Source organism: Oryctolagus cuniculus, chromosome 13, assembly GCF_964237555.1.
Source record: "Oryctolagus cuniculus chromosome 13, mOryCun1.1, whole genome shotgun sequence".
Taxonomy (NCBI): Eukaryota; Metazoa; Chordata; class Mammalia; order Lagomorpha; family Leporidae; genus Oryctolagus; species Oryctolagus cuniculus.
Window position 1 is genome coordinate 65,868,384 of NC_091444.1, and position 19,312 is coordinate 65,887,695.

The following is a 19,312-nucleotide window of genomic DNA, read 5'->3' on the forward strand; positions in this document are numbered from 1 at the left end:
CAAGATTGAGTCCTGGCTGCTCCTCCTCTAATCCAGCTCCCTGCTAATGCACCTGGGTAAGCAGCAGAGGATGGCCCCTGAACCCACGTGGGAGACCTAGAAGAAGCTTTTGGCTCCTGGCTTCAGATGGCATCAGCTCTGGCTGTTGCAGCCATTTGGGGAGTGAACCAATGGATGGAAGACCTCATTCTGTCTCTCTTTCCATAATTCTTTCAAATAAAATAAATTTTTAAAAAAATACAAAGAGATAATTCTAAAAACATCCAGAGAAAAGTATCAATCCACTTGGAATCCCCACTATATTAATCATGGATTTTTTAAAAGAACTTACTAATATAAAGAGAACAAATTTCATACACATAATTCTAAGAAGCTAACCTCCATCCCTCTCTTCCTCACTCAATCTTCCTTTTTCCTTCCTTAATTTTTGCAAAAACATAATTTCAATTTGCTTTACAATTACAGGCCTAATGCACTACTAACCATAATATGCAACAAGCAAAAGTAGAAAGACCACAGTTCTACAGGAACAAGTGCTAAAAACAATAATCAAATAACAATAATCAAAATAATCAAATCATAAGATATCTGTTTATTCTTCTGCCTCTTTTTGGATTCTACATTAACTATCACATATCAGAGAAAACATGATATTTGTCTTTTGTGTACTGGCTTATTTCGCTAAACATAATGGTTTCCAGTTGCATCCATTTCATTGTAAAAGACAGGATTTCATTTTTTTTATGGCTGAGTTGTATTCTATAGTTTCTGTGTGTCTATGTATGTATATATGTATATGTATATATATAAATGTAATCATATATGTATATGTATATATATAAATGTAATCATATATATATATATATAATCACACATGTATATAATCATATATACTTTATCCAGGCATCAGTTGATAGACATTTGGGTTGATTCCATATCTTAGCTATTGTGAACTGAATTAAAACTTTATCAGCCAGGAAAGAATGGGGCAAAATATTCCAAATTCTGAATGGAAAATAACTTTCAGCCAATAAAACTATACCCAGCAAAGTTATCCATTAAAATGAGGGAGAAATAAAGACTTTCCATGACAAGCCAAAACTGAAAGAATTCATCACCAGGTTGGCCCTACAAGAAATGCCTACAAAAGCTCTACACTGGGACTGAAAGCATAATTACATTTTTTAAAAAGTAATCAATTGTAGATCAGATACACACAAAATCTCATGGTTCATATCTTACTCTTTATTCTAGATTTTCAAAATATATTTAGTTGAAGTTTTTTCATTTGTATTAATTAGGGCTACAGTTCTCTGAATTTCTTCTTTATTCTCATTAGGTTTGGATATCAGGGTTTAGTTGGTGTCTTAAAGGAACTGGAAAGCATTTGCTTCTTCTCTGTTTTCTTAAAGAACACATTGCCATGCTCTTATATGCTTTTTAAGTGCTTAGTGAAATTCACCAGTGAAACTTTTTAGGTCTTTGTTACCCCTGGGAAAATATTTTAAAAGTGAATTTGATTTCTTAGATATATATGAAGCTATTTAATTTTTTTATCTCCATGTCACTTTTCTTTTTTTTTTTCCTTTATTATTTGACAGGCAGAGTTATAGACACTGAGAGAAACAGAGAGGAAGGTCTTCCTTTCGTTGGTTTACTCCCCAAATGGCTGTTACGGCCGGCGCACTGGGCCGATCCGAAGCCAGGAGCCAGATGCTTCTTCTTGGTCTCCCATGGGGTGCAGGGCCCAAGCACTTGGGCCATCCTCCACTGCTCTCCCGGGCAACAGCAGAGAACTGGACTGGAAGAAGAGCAACTGGTACTAGAACCCGGTGCCCATATGGGATGCCGGCACCGCAGGGGGAGAATTAACCAAGTGAGCCACGGCACCGGCCCCTCCAATGTCACTTTTCTAAATTTGGGTTTTTGAAGAAACATGCATTTCACTAAGTTGCCAATGTTATCAGAATAAAGTTGCTTCACATCCTTATAAAAAATTTAAAACACAGTGACTCTGACCCAGCATTCCCACTAATGAGTACGTATGCAAAAACAATGAAATCATTATGTTGAAGAGACATCTATACTCTCATATTTATTGCAATACTACTCAACAATAGCCACAGTATGGACTCAACCTAAGTATCTACCAGCAAGTGAATGGATAAAGACAATGTAGCATATAGATATAATGGAATATTGTTCGGTCACAAGAAAGGTTTAAATCATTTCATTTGTGACAACATGGTTGAACCTAGAGGACATTATGTTAGATTAAACAAGTCAGGCACAGAAAGAAAAACTGCACAATCTCAACTCCTATGTGGCATCTAACAAAGCCGATCACACAGAAATTTTGAGTAGAATAGTGATTATTGGAGAGTGGGAGAGGGAAGGGGTAGGAATTATAAGGAAAGGTTAGTTAACGGGTAAAATGTTGGACAGGAGGAACAAGTTCTGGTGTTCTATGGCACAACAGGGTAACTACAGTTAACATAATACCCTGTGCATTTATTTTATAGTATCTAGAAAAGAGTTTTAATGTTAGTACCCCAAAGAAATAATAAATGTTTAGGGAGTGTATATGTTAATTACTCTAATTTGATCATTGTACAATGTATACACATATTGAAACACCACACTGTACTCTATAGCTAGGTACAATTATGTATCAATAACAACACTTTGGTAGGCTGGCATTGTGGTGTGGCAGGTTAAGATGCACCTTGTGATGCCAGCATCCCATACTGGAGCAGCAGTTTGGGTGCTGCTGCTCGACTACCAGTCCAGCTCCCTGGTAATGTGCCTGGGAAAGCAGCAGATGATGGCCCAAGTAGTTGAGCCCCTGCCACCCACATGGGAAACTGGCTCCTGGCTTGGCCTGGGCCAGCACCAGCCATTGTGGTCATTTGGGGAGTGAACCAAATGTAGAGGAAAGCTCTCTCTCTTTCTCTCTCTCTCTCTCTCTGACTCTTCTTCTCTGTCACTCTGCCTTTCAAATAAAAAAAAAAAAAAACTTTTTAAATTAATGTACAACTTTGAAAACCAGTTCTATCCCATTGCCTGTCTCTCTCCTGCAGATATAGATATATATATATATATATATATATATATATATACACACATATATATAGTTATAATCAATGTATATATACTGACTGCCTCCTATACCAGGTGTTTTATGAAACCTTCAGATTAACCAAGGAGTTTGCTTCTGGGCACCACACACTCCCTCATCACCTGGTCCTATCTGAATGCTTTACTCTATTAACATAAACTGCTTCTTGTTTCTTGAACTCACTGCTCTGTCTCTGGCCTCTGTATCTTTGTCAGAACATCTACCCTGACTTCACCCAACTCTAACTACATGGATTCTTTCAGAGGACACGAGCCACTCCTCTGGGAAGCATCCTTCTCTACTCCCCACCTCCTACTGCTTACTACCACTTGGGTGGTGCCCCAGCTTTATACTTCCAGAAAGCCCCATACATCTACCTTTACAGCATAGCAGGTGTCATATTCTAATATTGTTTTCTGTTCCATGCAGTTTCCCCAACTATACCCTTAACTACTGAAGACATGGATGGGTCTCACACACCCTTACATTCCTAAAGTTTCTAGAACAGCTACCCTAGCTTCCAAGACCCAGTAGGCACACATGAATTAGCTACATGCTTTGGCAAAACAATAAAGATGGCTGAGAGGAGAAACAGATTATCCTAATCCCAAAACACGTTAGATTAAAACTGACATTAGGGATACTGCTTATGTTCAATTTATGCAAATCACATTTCTCCCAATTACCATGGCTCCAGAGAACACTGGCAGCTAATGGAATTACTTATTTATAACAGTTACAATTTCTTTTAACCAGAAATTCCCATAAGGGTAGCCTGGACTGTCCAGCTTTCTTCCCTGATTCATATTTCATAAGACTAGCAGACCATCAAATGTACTTCATAGCTGAACACAATTCTGAAGGGAAACTAACATCAAACCAGCATGTGAGTCATGCCTTAAAGCACATTACAAACATCCCAAACCAAACCCAAACAAAAAAGACCCAACAATTCTGAACAAAAATCCTTGACTAACAAAGTGTTATCAGAAGCACTGCTTTGAAGGGAAATGGTCCAAAGGTAGCCAGAGCATGATTTTATGTGTACAGAAGCAAAGGGTAAGAAATTTCTGTGGCAGCTTTTGTTATTGTGGAATCTTACACAGTTTCCAGCTTCCTTTTTTTTTTTTTTTTTTTTTTTTTTTGGACAGGCAGAGTGAGTGGACAGTGAGAGAGAGAGAGACAGACAGAAAGGTCTTCCTTTACCGTTGGTTCACCCTCCAAGGCCACTGTGGCAGGCGCGCTGCAGCTGGCGCACTGCGCTGATCCGAAGCCAGAAGCCAGGTGCTTCTCCTGGTCTCCCATGCGGGTGCAGGGCCACTGCACTCCCAGGCCACAGCAGAGAGCTGGACTGAAAGAGGGGCAACCGGGACAGAATCCGGTGCCCCAACCAGACTAGAACCTGGTGTGCCGGCGCCGTAAGGCGGAGGATTAGCCTATTGAGCTGTGGCGCCAGCCCTCCAGCTTTCCTTGTATGTGGTTTGAAATGTTCCTATCTCAAACTGGTGACGGGCTGGCTTCCATGTTCTTTTCTATCTGGAAACTGGGACATACCTGAGGACTATTGGTAGCTTAAAAAAATGTCTTTAAGATTCTATTCCACTTCTTGTTTGCCTTTAGCAAACCCCATTCATTTATTCAACAAATAGAAATTGAGGATCTTCTGTTGTAGAGTCTTCTACAGTCTTCCCTGATAGAGCCCATATTTTGGTGCCTACATCTCCCAAGAAATCACACTAAAGATGGGGATGCCCTAATAAACAGCAAAGCCAAAATGCAAAGTGGAAGCTCTGAAGTTATCCAAGTGTCACAATTTACTCCATTAACAAATTCAGCTAATTCCACTATCTGCACAATGCCTATAAATTATACTTCTTAATGTCTCAGAAAATCTTATTTTATGTTCTCCTTCTCTTCTCCCTCTGCTTCAAAGGATCAGTTTTAACTGGATAGGATGCATTTTAGTTGTTGAATACAGCTACAGACACTAAATAAGCAGGGAATGGGGACACAGTCTTACCCAAAGACACAAGAGTCCCACACAACAAAGAGATGTCCCATTCGGTGCCCTCACCAAGAAACACTGCTGTCCTTTATACTATGCTCAATTTAATATAAATTCAGTTCAGTGGAGTTACCAAATGCCTCCTGGGTGCGAGGCAAAGCGCCGGGAGATAGAGAACGGATGAAGACAAAATTACCTGTCTACACAAAGCTCCTAGTTGAAGAAAAGTCACCTAAAGTGCCAGAAGGAGCCGAAGATACATTAACAACCACTGTCAGAGAGATCTCACAGAGAAAGCTCTTCCTTTAATGTGGGGAATCGGGGAAAACTTCACCGAGGAGACAGGGTTTGAGAAGACCTTGAAAGGCAAATGATCTTAGATGGTAGAAACAGCAGCAGGGAGAGGAAGGACAAATGGGCAGAGGCAGTATCCTTCACCAAGACATGCGTAGTAAACAGTAACAAAGCTTTTTAAACCAGTTACTCTAAGATGGACTTCTGGGGAGCATCCTCTGTGATGAGAGGACGTCTTGCTCAGCACCATGGAGGAAAACACCTGCATCTGTAGGGCCTGACACTGAGAGGAATGATGCGTCGCAGGCAAGACGAAGGGTGTGCTTGTTGCTCCAGAGGTAGAGAAAGATGTGAGAGTGAGCAAAGCACAGAGCACATTTGTTTCAACCTAACAAAAACCAATCAAGGACCATAACTTGCAACCAGACTATATATATATATATATATATATATATATATATGTAAATACATATATATATATATAATTCTTGGTTGTTTCTAAAAACTCCAACCATCTCTCATAGTTTTTCTATTTGTCAAGCTCCCTGTTTTGTTCTTTAATTTACTACCACATCATCATCACCGTCATCATCAATTCGCTCTGACCACCAAACTAATATTGTGGATACATAGTGGCTCCCTTGTCTTATCTGCCTTGAAGTCATTTATGGCCCCAACAAAAATAAATAAAAATTCTCCACATAAGTGACAGATATCCCAGTGTACTTATTTAGTACACTAGCCCTAGAAACTGGAAATTTAGAAAGTCATTGTCTTAAGAGGCAGTGTATTTGGTTGCAAAATCAGTTTACAGGGAGTTTTGTCAAAGCCAAATCCCTGTCTACATAAAATATGGCATCTCTGAGTTTAGGTTTTATTGGCTGAGTGCTACATAAATGCAATAAAAGCTTATGATATTCTGTTTCCCTTGCAATAAACATCGACTTTAGCAAATTGGAGGGGAGAAGGGAACTGAGTTGTAGGAACAGAAATCAGCATGTGTAGTCCCTGTGCAAAGCACAGGCGGGCTCTGCTTCAGGAACCCACGAGCAACCCATCTGCAGCTACCTCACAGGTCTCAGGCTTCTGTGATGGTTCTTCCCCAAAGGGGCTGATCTGACTGCAAACCTGAAAGCACCCCGGGCCAACTCATTGCTGGTAGTGATACTTCCTGCCTGTTACTGTCTTTGCATCTTTGCTATAGGTGCTGATGGGTCTACAAAGTCTGCCTTGAAGCAGTGAAATCTGTCTTCTTATCATGAAAATAAAAATGTGATTCACCTTCAAAAAGCAGCCTTGAGAGAGAATAAGCCTTGCAATCCCATTCACAAGCTGGGCTGTCTTGCTTGCCCACAGAAGTATCATCTTTTTCAGGGATATGAGAGGCTGCAGAGCTGCTGCTACTGGGGAGATGTAATGACTTCTATGTGTGTGTGTGTCACACACCTTTCCCTTACATATACGGGAGTGAACTGTTATCATCCAGAAATATGGTGACCATTCCCCAAAACTCAGCCCATCTATAGTTTAGGAGAAGTAATGATTTGCCACTGGGTGGAGGTGACTGTCTTATCAATCTTCTCATTGGCAGAAGGATAATGAAAAATCGCACCTCAAGCAGAACTGGTTTTAGAGATGGGCCACACTGAGAGGGTGTTTGATGGGAAAAGAAGCCAGGTACTTGGAAGCACCCATTTCCTTACCTCTTCTCCCGCCTCGATGTCTCGGACTGCACGCAGTAAGAGGTGGGGCCCATTGAACACAATCGAACAGTTAGGGTCACAGCTGTGATTGAGCAGTGACATACTGGAGGAGAGAAAAGAGATAAGGAGGACATCATGGCTCAGCATACAGAATCAAACAACTAAATTTAATAAGTGCAATAGGCAAAAAGACATTTCAGATTAGTGGGACCGAGGCTGGCAAAGTAGACAGGATAGCAGGGATTGAGCACTCTGGGTACCTTCACAGTTGTGCACCAACAGACTTCTTATGAAACGCTCCCCAGGACGAAGGCTAATCAGTAAGCTTATTCATAAAAACATTTTCTGAGTCCTTTCTGAAGGTGAGGGTGGGGTAGTAGTTGTCTTATTAGATATCAGCAAATAGGGCAACCAAACATGAAGATCGAAGAAAACCCGAGTTGCAAGGAAATAATCTCTGAGATAATGGGATGCGTCAGCCAACACAGCAGCCAAGCTAACAGGACAGGGGCTCATTTGCTAAGGAAACGCTGCCTCTGCTAGAACATTCACACTGAAGAATAATTAGGAGAGCTTTCTCTTAGGTGGAAGGCTGAGACTGTCTTGCTAACTAAATCGTGATGCATTCTGGGCCAAAGTCCAGTTATTTTATTACCTTGGAGGAACTTTTTTTTTTTAACCATCTGGGAAATGGAATGGATTTAAGCAGTTACCATAAGTGAATAATAATTAAAATGAGCACTTACTATGCAGAAAGCACTTTCTTAGCAGTGGATCATGTTTATCAAATCTGATCACAATAACCTTATGAGGATCATTTATACCGGTAAATGAAAAAATGATATATAGAAGTTAAATGATTTGCCCAAGGATACACAACTAGTAAGTGGTAAATGAATTTAAATCAGGCATCCTGAGCTCAGAGCCCATGCTCTGAACCATCTTCTGTTACTGCTTCTTTTTTTTTAATTTATTTTATTTATTTGAAAGAGTTACAAAGAGAGGTAGAGAGAAAGAGAGAGAAGGAGAGAGGGAGGGAGAGAGAGAAAGAGAGAGACACAGAAGGAGGGAGGGACAGTGACAGTCTTCCATCTGCCAATTCACTCCCCAAATGGCCACAAGCCAGTAGTTTCTTCTGGGTCTCCCATGTGGGTGCATGGACTGATGCACTTGGGCCATCCTCCACTGCTTTTCCAGGTGTATTAACAGAGAATTGGATTGGAAGTGGAGCACCCGGGACTTGAATGAGGGCCCAAATGGGATGCTGGGGTTTTAACCCACTGTGCCACAGCATCAGCCCCTGTTACTGGTTTTTGAAAGCTATTAGCAACACTCTTGAGCTATAGCTAATATACCTTTGTGAGAAATAAGAAGCTGAATGTTCAGACTCTCAACTAAGTATAAAGAAAGACTGCATTTGTGTTTGGGCCCTAATGGCATGAAGACAACAAGAAACTATGTGTGACTGAAGCACTTGTGGAGGACAGGCTATTAGCTCAGTGATGAAGTTCAGCTCAGCAATACTTTGAGACAGCTTTTTGGAGGGCCAAGCCCTGCATTTTCCTGGCTCTGCACTTAGAGTAAGTGAAATTTTAAAGATAAAATGAACTCATTGGTGCAGTTCAGCAAGTCTGGAGAAATAATCATGTGTTTCGTCCCTGGAGGTCGGGGAGTAAGACCAGGTAGGGGTGCAGGAATAACCAAATCTCAGCCCGACAGCTAATCAGCTCCAGCAAGTCTCAACTTCCTACACTCAAATCCTCCTGAGAACAAGAATTTAGGTCTGAGGTCTGCCTCTTTGCTAATAGCCCAGAATACAATGTAGGGTTATAAAACCGTTTAAACTTAAACATTTTTTATATTTTCTTAAAATTTAGCTTGGCTGTATAAACAGTGGCTGCAATAGCCTTTCCAACTACCTCAAAAAGTGTGGGGGCTGAGTGGGAACTAAAGTTGTGTCTTCCAGTAAATGAAAATACCATTCACCATACCTAGGATATAGGCCAACACCAACTTCCTGCATCTCTGCATTACAGATGGTGAAAGAGTTGCAGATCACCTGCAAAAACAAGAAGGAGACAATCAGCATTATTAAGAGTCACTGAAGGAACTTTGTAGGCAAGAGGATAAAACTTTTCAAAGTAAAATGCAGGGACATTAAGTAGCTTCTCTGGAGAGAGTCAAGTGAAATGCAGGGCTCTTTGGTTTGTTAAGGGACTTGTTTGGGACATGTTCCCCTTAAGAATATCAGGTGGTTATGTGCAGCAGTAACAACATCCTGGGAGTGGGGGGAGGGAGCAGCCTAAACGAGCCCAAGAAATATTAATTTCAGTCCCATCATCTCCTGATACCAAAGCTACACAGTTACATGAGATGTCTGAAATTCAGCATATAAATAAGCTATTCATTGGAAACTAGATTCCTACTATATCATGAGGTTTTCAAATTGCCTGCAGTTTCCAAATGTCACTGTATCTCTAACGAGGAACAGCAGCCTTTTCTTCCCAAAGACGGAAGTACGTCCTGAGCAAGTTTGTGGTTCAAGTTCATAACCGACCACAAGGAGCATGGGAAGTATTCACTCAAGCTACGACACTCACCACACACACGGAGACCCCTACTGTGCATATGGCATGGTCCTCCACCCTCAGGGGTCAAAAGGCCAGGACAAAAGAAGTAAAAATGCAATACTGTGCTCAAGGAAATGAAATGTTTCATTTATGAAATAGGGTGATATATGAAAGGCTACACAGAGTCATGGCAGGAGCACTGGACATGAAATGAGAAATCGAGGTCCTGGCTACACACACGTCATTGTCCCCAGTAGGTACTGGATATAAAACAGTGAAGAAAAAAACCAAAGTCCTTGACTTCACAGAGCTTATTCTAGCGGGCGGAGGGGGGCGGGGAGGGACCGCCCACTGATAGAAAAATGCCACATCTGGACACATACTAAGGAGAGAAAATGGCAAAGTAAAGGAACCAAAAACAAACAAAAGCAGTAAGGAAAGCTCTTCAGGACAAACTGACAAAGCAGCAACCTGAACGGACTGTGAAAATCAGTATGAGTACAAGGGTACTTTGAAAAATTCATGGAAAAATGGAATGAACAGAATTTTATTTTGGCACAATTTTTTTGAAATCTATGGATAGCTTTTTCCTAATGGCCATTCTCCATGAACTTTTTGAAGACCTAGTGTGTGTGTGTGCTTGTGTAAGTATGCATACACATAAATATACAGATTTATATATAAATATATATTAAATATATATATATATATATGTACCGAGCATTCATGTCAGGAGAAAGAACATTTGCAAATGCCCCAAGATAGCAATATTCTTGGTCAGAATAATGGTAAGAAGCCTGCGGTGGCCAAAACAGAGGAGGTAGGAAGAAGAGCGGGTAAGACAGGAGGTCAGAAAGGCAGGTAGATTGAATTTGGAAAACATCATGCTGAGTGAATTAAGCCAGTCCCAAAGGGACAAATATCATATGTTCTCCCTGATAGGCGACAACTAACTCAGCACCAAAGGGGAAACTTGTTGAAGTGAAATGGACACTATGAGAAACAGTGACTTGATCAGCTCTTGTCCTGATGGTTGATGCATAGGGTTTTCAAACCATGTTTCAGTTTATTCTGGATGAGACAGAAAACCACTGGACGAGTCTGAGCCAAAGGCTGAACGAAGTCAGCCTCTGTTTTGCAAGGATGCTTGTGGTTGTTGTGTACAGAAAGAGCTTTAAGAAGGCAAAGATGGAAGGAAGCAGACGACAGTTAAGAGGTCAGTGCAATACTCTAGTGAGAGGTGATGGTGGCCTGGATGTTGGCAACAGCCGAAGTAGGGTGAAGAGTGGAGGGCAGCCAAGACTTTCTGAAGGACTGCTTATGGGGAGTGAAAAGATTTATGGACAATGGTCAAATTTTTGGCCTGAACAAGTGAAAGGTTATAGTTGCCATTTATTAAGATGAGAGAAAATGTAAAAGGAACAGGGATGGTTGCAGGAAGTCGAGAAGTCCAATGGTTTTGTTTTAGTTATGTTAAACTTGAAACAGGCATGTAAGACATCCAAGCCAAGGCTAAGAATGAGCAATAGGAGTTCAGGGAAGCAATTAGGGCTGGAGATATAAATTTAGGATGAAACATAACACAACCCATCAAAAAAGAAAGCACAGGAGGCCACTACAGACTTGAGATGAACCCGTGACTACAAATGGATGCTGACTTGTTATAAAATCTCTGTAAAGAAGTGAAAACAAATCCTCTAAGTCAGGTTTATATGACAGAACACACACTATGTAAAATACAGTCAGTCCTCTGAGACTGTTCTACATGAAATGTAGTGCAACCTATCATGGTTTGGCATGTTTTCTTTTAGAAATCTGATACAGCTACAGTTTCATATCAGAAAATAAATTGGTGTACACACACATATTTTAAATAGATACTAAACTGTTAAACAGCATCTATTTTGCATTAAGCTGCAACAGTATACTGTCTATATATACTTAAATAGAAAATGATTGTTTAAAATACAGGACACTGGGGCAGCCATTGTGGTGCAGGAGGTTAAACAGACCCATGCGACACATGCAGCCTGTATCGAAGTGCCAGCTTGAGTTCCAGCTCCTTTGCTTTTTTTTTTTTTTTTTTTTTTTTTGGACAGGCAGAGTGGACAGTGAGAGAGAGAGACAGAGAGAAAGGTCTTCCTTTGCCGTTGGTTCACCCTCCAATGGCCGCCGCGGCCGGCGCGCTGCGGCCGGCGCACCGCGCTGATTCGATGGCAGGAGCCAGGAGCCAGGAGCCAGGTGCTTTTCCTGGTCTCCCATGGGGTGCAGGGCCCAAGCACCTGGGCCATCCTCCACTGCACTCCCTGGCCACAGCAGAGGGCTGGCCTGGAAGAGGGGCAACCGGGACAGAATCCGGCGCCCCGACCGGGACTAGAACCCGGTGTGCCGGCGCCGCTAGGCGGAGGATTAGCCTAGTGAGCCACGGCGCCGGCCTGCTCCTTTGCTTTCAATCCAGCACTCCCAGTAGTGCACCCACAAAGGCAGGAGATGAAGGCCCAAGTACTTGGTCTCCTGCTACCCATGTAGAGGATGTGTGGTTCCTGCCTCTTGGATTCATCATGGCCCAGTCCTGGCTGTTGCGATGATTTGGGGAGTGAAATAGCAGATGGAAAACCCCTCTCTGTCTCTGTTTCTGTCTCTCTCTCTCTCCCCCTATCTGTATCATTTTGCCTTTCAAATAAAAGTAAAATAGTTTTAAAGGAAGATTACTGTACTTTTATTAACCTCTGGATAGAAGGAACGGAAGCAGGAAGTGTCGCAGGTATGAAAACCAAAAGCAGAGGTTTTCATACAAAACAATTGCTTCCTCCCCCTCTACTCCTTGAAATAATAATATTCTAATCTAAAAGCACAATAATATTTTAGCCAGGGCATACTTTTTTTCTTCCTATGGAAAATGACATTTCATTAAATGAAGATTTAAAAATTTAACTTCCGATTCTTCCTATCTGTGTGACAAACATTATCCATCATTTAGGACTTAATCTAGCCCTTTGAAAATGCCCTGTTCTTCTTGTTTGCACATTTACTAGGCCTCAGGAAGAAGAATTTGCAGTCTCCCACCCAGAATAACAACTGGAGGGAGCCAGGCTGGGAAGGAAGGACAGTTAAGGAGATGTGATGGTTTATGGTTTTCAGGATTCACAAAGGTGTTGCCAGAACTCAGAACAGCGAGGATGGTTATGACATCTATTTTTATTTCAATTTTCAAGACTGAGTACAGTTTTATATCTCCTTAATAGGGAATTTGTGGGAGCCAGGAACTCAGTCCAGGTCTCCCTTGTGGTGGCAAGGACCCAATTACTTGAGTAATCACCGTTAACTCCCTGGGTCTGCATTAATAGGAGGCTGGAGTAAGGAGCTGAAGCCAGGTATCTAATCCACAGTGTGGGATGCAGGTATCTTAACTGACACCTTCATCACTTCACCAAATGATCACCCATATTTTTTTTAAAGACAGAAAGAAAGGAAGTTGGAAAACAAGTTAAAGAAAAACACAAGAAGAGAGAAGTCTATACATTTGTCTCAAGATACTTCATAGAAAGACTTTAAAAAAAAGATTTATTTATTTATTTGAAAGGCAGAAGCAGAAAGAGAGAGAGGCAGACAGAGCAAAAGAAGTCTTCTATCTTCTGGTTTACTCCTCAAATGGCCACAATGGCCGGAGCTGCGCCAATCCGAAATCAGGAGCCCAGAGCTTCTTCTGGGTCTCCCACGTGGGTGCAGGGGCCCAAGGACTTGGGCCATCTTCTACTGCCTTCCCAGGCCATAGCAGAGAGCTGGATTAGAAGTAGAGCAGCTGGGACTCAAACCGGCACCCATATGGGAAGCTGGCACTGCAGGCAGCGGCTTTACCCGCTGTGCCACAGTGCCAACCCCCATATAAAGACTTTTATAGGGATGAAAGTCTATTAAAGCACATGAAATTTCTAGTATTAAAAAGCATTAGACAGGAAACATATAATGAAAACATTTTTTATTTTTGTTTGATGGCATGAAGACTGTTAGTCTCCAGAGTGTTACTGGAAATATGTGCTTGCACTTAGCCACCCAAAAACTCTCTTACCTCATGGCTTAGAAAAAGACCACAGAAACTGTAAAATATAACCCAGTCAGTTTCTCAAAGAATAAATTATAAGGATGTAGCTTAGATGCTATCTAAGGCCCAAAGCAAAAATATTTCATTTAAAATTTTGTTGATAAGTTTTTTGTACAAAATTAAAGCAAGCTAAACTACATCACCACATTTTTAAATGGGAACATTAAAATGTTGTCTTTGTATATTATTTTTATTATTAAATATTTTACAAACTCATTTTATAATATGACAAGTAAAAAATAATGTTACTTTAAAAAACGTCTTGGGGCCAGCGCTGTGCTGCAATGGGTTGAAGCCCTGGCCTGAAACACCGGCATCCCATATGGGCACCAGTTCGAGTCCCAGCTGCTCCTCTTCTGGTCCAGCTCTCTGTTATGGCCTGGGATAGCAGTGGAGGATGGCCCAAGTCCTTGGGCCTCTGCACCCATGTGGGAGACCTGGAAGAAGCTCCTGGCTTCTGGCTTCGGATCGGCACAGCTCCGGCTGTTGTGGCCATCTGGGGAGTGAACCGGTGGATGGAAGACCTCTCTCTTTGTCTCTACCTCTCTATGTAACTCTGTCTTTCAAATAAATAAAATAAATCTTAAAAAAAAAAAAAGTCTTTACTCCATCCCATCTAACAGTGCACTTGGGAATGTGTCCTTGTAGGCCCTAGCATGCTCAATTGTTTCTACAACAGCAATGAAGTCTTTCACATTTCAAGCTGTGACCACGAACAGGTTGCACAACACACTAGACATACAAAATGCTCAACAGTGACATGCCAAAGCTAAAATCAATATCAAGGCCAACATCACGGGTGAGGGAGTACAGCAATCATAATATTGTCTTTTCTATTACCTATCTTTCCCAAGGTTGGACTACTGAAAGTTAGCAAATAAAGCCTCTTTAGATAACATCCTTGCCTTCTAAACCTACCATTTTCCATTTTCCAAGGGCTTCACTTACAACACAACTTATTATACTTTAAATATCTGTCCTTGATAACAGAAAGCAAAATAGGATTGGTAGTCACAAATCTGCTCATTGTTTTCTCTCTGAAGCTGTTACCTGGCATCTCACCTCCTTGAAGTTATCTGATGGAAAAAGCATTTACTACTGATGCCTATAAAATACATATAAAACTAAAAAAGCACTGTAACATGAATTGTTTAATTTTCCTCCCATATCTTGAGGCTCAGAACTACTATGATATTCGTAAATAATTTATTATAAAATATTGCAGTCAGTTTTTACAGCTCAGACATGAAAATTTTCCTGTTACAAATTTCATTTAGACATACTTCGATCCAAAAAGTCGATCACAAAGAACTTAACTTCCTCCTATGGATCACACTTCCATTCAGGTTCAAGCTCCCAAACTGTTCTCTGACATTATCATTACTTTCATTATTCTCTTTCTGCATAATTGGGGCAGAAAGCCTTCCTTAGGCAGTGCCTTTGTTCCTCACTATAATTTGTCTTAGTTCCAGTGCTAAGTTCCTAAATGAAGTATGCTAAGAGGTGTATATCACTTGATTAAGGGTGAATCAAATATAGCAGAGTGTGGCTCAAATTATCTGTTTTTCCATCAAGTTAATGGAGAGAAGAAAACTACAGAAAAATGTTCCATGTGAAAAATAAGCCTGAACACTAACCAACTGATGAATGCAATTCCCAAATGAGAGATAAATTCAAGCATGTGCTGAGGTTACTCTCACTATGTAGAAATTAAGGTGGATGAATATTTTCTCCAAGAGAAATCTTGGCAGGCAAGAGCTTTTCATACTGATCATGTTTGACATCACAGGGAGTAAAATCTAGAAGCATATATTTCATATTATAGCATGTGAAGTATGCAGGGTTCATCTACAAGCTGCGTGGGGCCTACAAGGAGGTATTGCAGGGACTGACACCCGGGACTATTTCTGCATGGCTGTGCAGTGGATGGATGGAGGAATACTTCCGTAGGCTAATCCTTATATGATTTCTCACATACACTGGACCCCTCAGTATTGCCCGATGACACCATGGGCAGTAGCTATGGAAGATGACAGGGGTCAGACTACAGAGAATTACAACTTAATTGTGGGTTCCACGGACAACAAGAAATTAGGCTTTGAGATCACATGGTATCCCCTGTGATCTCTCAAGGTATGTTCCTGCATTTTAAGGAATACAGGCAGAAGGAGAAGAGAGCATCAATCACAGGCCTTTTCTCTAGAGGTGCTCAAAGTTACCATTTTTCTCCTCTAGCCATTCTGACAGATGGCCAGAAACACAAAACAGACCCAAGATTTCAACACAAGTGACACAGGAACAAGAATAGGCAGGGAGTGAGTTAAGAGTAAGTGAGCTGGAAATTTTTCCACAATTTCCGTCTCTAGCCCTGCACCTTAAACTCCACTTCCTTGCATGCCAATCTGACATGCCCACTTTCCCATGATGCACCTGAATCTCCTATATAGTGATAGAGGGGATGTCATGATTAGCACGTGTACATAGAGCATCGCACAGAGATACCGTGGAGCTCCCAGAAGGCCTCATGCACACTAACCCTAACCCTAACCCCACTCCACTTGTGTATTCAGTTAGGGTATGACAGGCTCGTAGACATGGGTGCAGCCCTTTCTGGGCTTCTCATGCTCTCTCCCTGTGGGCAGCCCCTTTTCCTTTGGCCCTCTCATGGTGAGTATCTCTCCTTGTTGGCTTGCCCACATTTACCCCTGTATGTATGCTCAGTCTCTCAGTTTAAATAAATCTTGCTGTCATTACTGCACTTCATGTATACCTCTACTTTGAATTCTTATCTCATGCAGGGCAAGAGCCTGGAATTAAAACTGAGAAACACATTCTTACACCATAAGGACACAATTTCATCATTTGTCTTCTCTACTGGTACCACTTTAAACTAGTCACCATAACAAATCCATAAAAGGTACTATTCCCGGCCTCTGTCCTCACCAGACTCCTGAGTTGCTGAGAGCACCAGCACACTGCCCCTGCACCCTCTGCGTTCCCTACAGGCATTCCCAAGGGAGCCTCCCTTGGTCCTCTCCGAGCTCATCAGAAAGGGAAGAAATGAGGTAATGGAGAGAAGGAGATAAAATGCATCCTTTCTTTCACAATAGACTTTGCCGAAAGTAAAGTCTGGCAGGCTCTTCTTGGTTAGTGAGACTCTCCTGATTAGAAGCACGAATGTAAAAAAGACAGATAAATCCAGGCCTGGAAGAGAGAGGCTGACTGCTGAGTTTACATCTGATCCCCACCAAATATTCCTATCCCTTCTCTGGAGTTTGTCCTCGCATACCATCCTATGAGGTTTCCACTCTTCATACCTTCACTTTGCAGGACATTGGACCATACCCTCTCCCTGCTGAAAATGTATCCCTTCTTTCATCTATGAAACTACAAGTGATACTCAGAATGGCTCAAGTCTCATCTTGCTAGAGACTCTTAGTCCTACCCACTTCAGGGAGGGAGACTTTCTGCCCTGTGCCCCCACTGTATCAGCCCACACACACACTCTTGTATCCAGCATTTTACAATCATGTCTTTAGATTTGTGCTGCACCAGGATACAGAGATTCTATTATCCTTATCCAAGTATGTGCACGTATGCGGGGGGGGGGGGGGGGGGGGATTAGTAAAACATACTGGGTATGTTCAAAAAAGTATCTGTTGAATGAATGATTAGGTACTGAGCACACCTACTTTCATATGACTTTATAAGCTTTTGTAACTTTTATATAGTACTGTCAATAAACCAAGCGATAATAACTGTGGAGCAAAAAAAAAGAACTAAACAAAATAACAAGTGTTATCTTAATATCCTTCCTTCCTTTCTCTCCCATTCTCTACTCATCCTACAATAAACACTCACTGAGCAACCTGCACTGGTCAGGTTCTGCAGCTTTAAGAAAGTGTACAGTAAGAACTTTGCCCTCAACAACTCTGACCAGCAAGACAGAGAGATGTGTTATCCACCAAATCACATACAAACTGCAGTAGTACTCAGTACAGAGGATGGCTGGGGCAGGTCAGAGAAGGCTCCCTAAACAAAGGACACCAAAGGAGGTATCTGGAATCCTGAATCATTTATACAACTCTAACTTCTTATTTCTTACGTGGCACAGTGGGAAAATACTGACTTAATTAGAACTTCTGGAAACTCTTTTTCCTTAGATTGAAATTAACAACTACACAGAAACTCTGACTTCTAAAAGTTGAAGGTGGTGACATCTGTTAATACCAGACGTTATGCATATAAGCAAAGGAACACAGAAGATTTTGCTGGGGCTGGCACTGTGGCGTAGCAGGTAAAGCCGCCACCTGCAGCGCCAGCATCCCATATGGGTGCCAGTTCGAGTTCTGGCTGCTCCACTTCTGATCCAGCTCTCTATTAAAGCCTGGGAAAGCAGTGGAAGATGGCCCAAGTCCTTGGGCCCCGGTACCCACGGAGGAAACTCCTGGCTCCTGGCTTCAGATTGGTGCAGCTCTGGCCATTATGTCCATCTCGGGGGTGAACCAGCAGATGGAAGACCTCTCTGTCTCTCTCTGTCTCTCTCTCTCTCTCTCTCTCTGCCTTTCTATAACTCTTTCAAATGAATAAATAAATAAATCTTTTTTAAAAATTTACCACAGCAAATAGGAGAAAATACCAACCATGGCTCTTCCTCATTTTTAAGACTTAAAAACCTTTAAAAAGTATGTCTTTCTCACTTAATGCCATTGAAAGCAGACAGGAGAAGAGGAGAAAAGGCATAGTAGTATTAAATACCATACTACCTAAAACATAATTTCGTCTTTTTTCCCCTTCGAAGAACCAGAAAGGAGACAGACGAAGGGTTGAATGCAAACAACCAGCAAACCTGAAGAAGAGAGCAGGAGATGGCCCCTGGGATGTCATGAATCTACTTGTCCTCAAAACTCTCCTCTACCACTTAGTGAGGCTACCTGGAAATCACACCGTAAGCCCACTGTTTCCCATCAGAGGTCCTCGCTAAAACTGAAAATGACTGCCTGAAAGAGGACCAGCTAACACTTCCACGACGCTAACGCTTTAAAGCACTTCATATTCATTAACGCTTCCGGTTCTCCAAAGCCCCAACAGAGCGAGCAGTACAGTATTTTCACTAACAGAAGGCTAAGACAACTCAACAGATTCTTTTAAAGATTTTTATTTATTTATTTGAGATACAGTTACAGACAGTGAGAGGAAGAGACAGAAAGGTCTTCCTTCTGTTGGTTCACTCCCCAAAAGGCCGCAATGGCCTGACCTGCACCAACCTGAAGCCCGGAGCTTCTTCCCAATCTCCCACGTGGGTGCAGGGGCCCAAGCACCTGGGCCATCTTCCACCTCTTTCTCAGGCCATAGCAGGGAGCTGGAATGGAAGAGCAGCAGCCAGGACTAGAACCGGCATCCATATGGGATGCTGGTGCCACAGGTGGAAGACTAACCTACTGCACCATGGTGCTGGCCGCCTCAATGGACTTTTTTAAAGGCTACATAGTCACATGCTCTCATATATCAGCAAAACTT

General features: G+C 41.8%; 1 protein-coding gene across 4 annotated transcripts in view; it reads right to left on the minus strand.

Annotated features, from left to right (window-relative positions):
- Window positions 1-19,312, minus strand: part of SMYD3 (SET and MYND domain containing 3) — a 777,767-nt gene that overhangs the window by 178,075 nt on the left and 580,380 nt on the right. For all 4 annotated transcript variants that reach the window (XM_002717632.5, XM_051820811.2, XM_051820810.2 and 1 more), the window contains 2 exons: window positions 9,112-9,179; window positions 7,121-7,223 (listed from right to left, as the gene is read on the minus strand). In XM_002717632.5, the coding sequence (XP_002717678.2) occupies window positions 7,121-7,223; window positions 9,112-9,179 (171 nt within the window). The remainder of the gene's footprint in view (window positions 1-7,120; window positions 7,224-9,111; window positions 9,180-19,312) is intronic.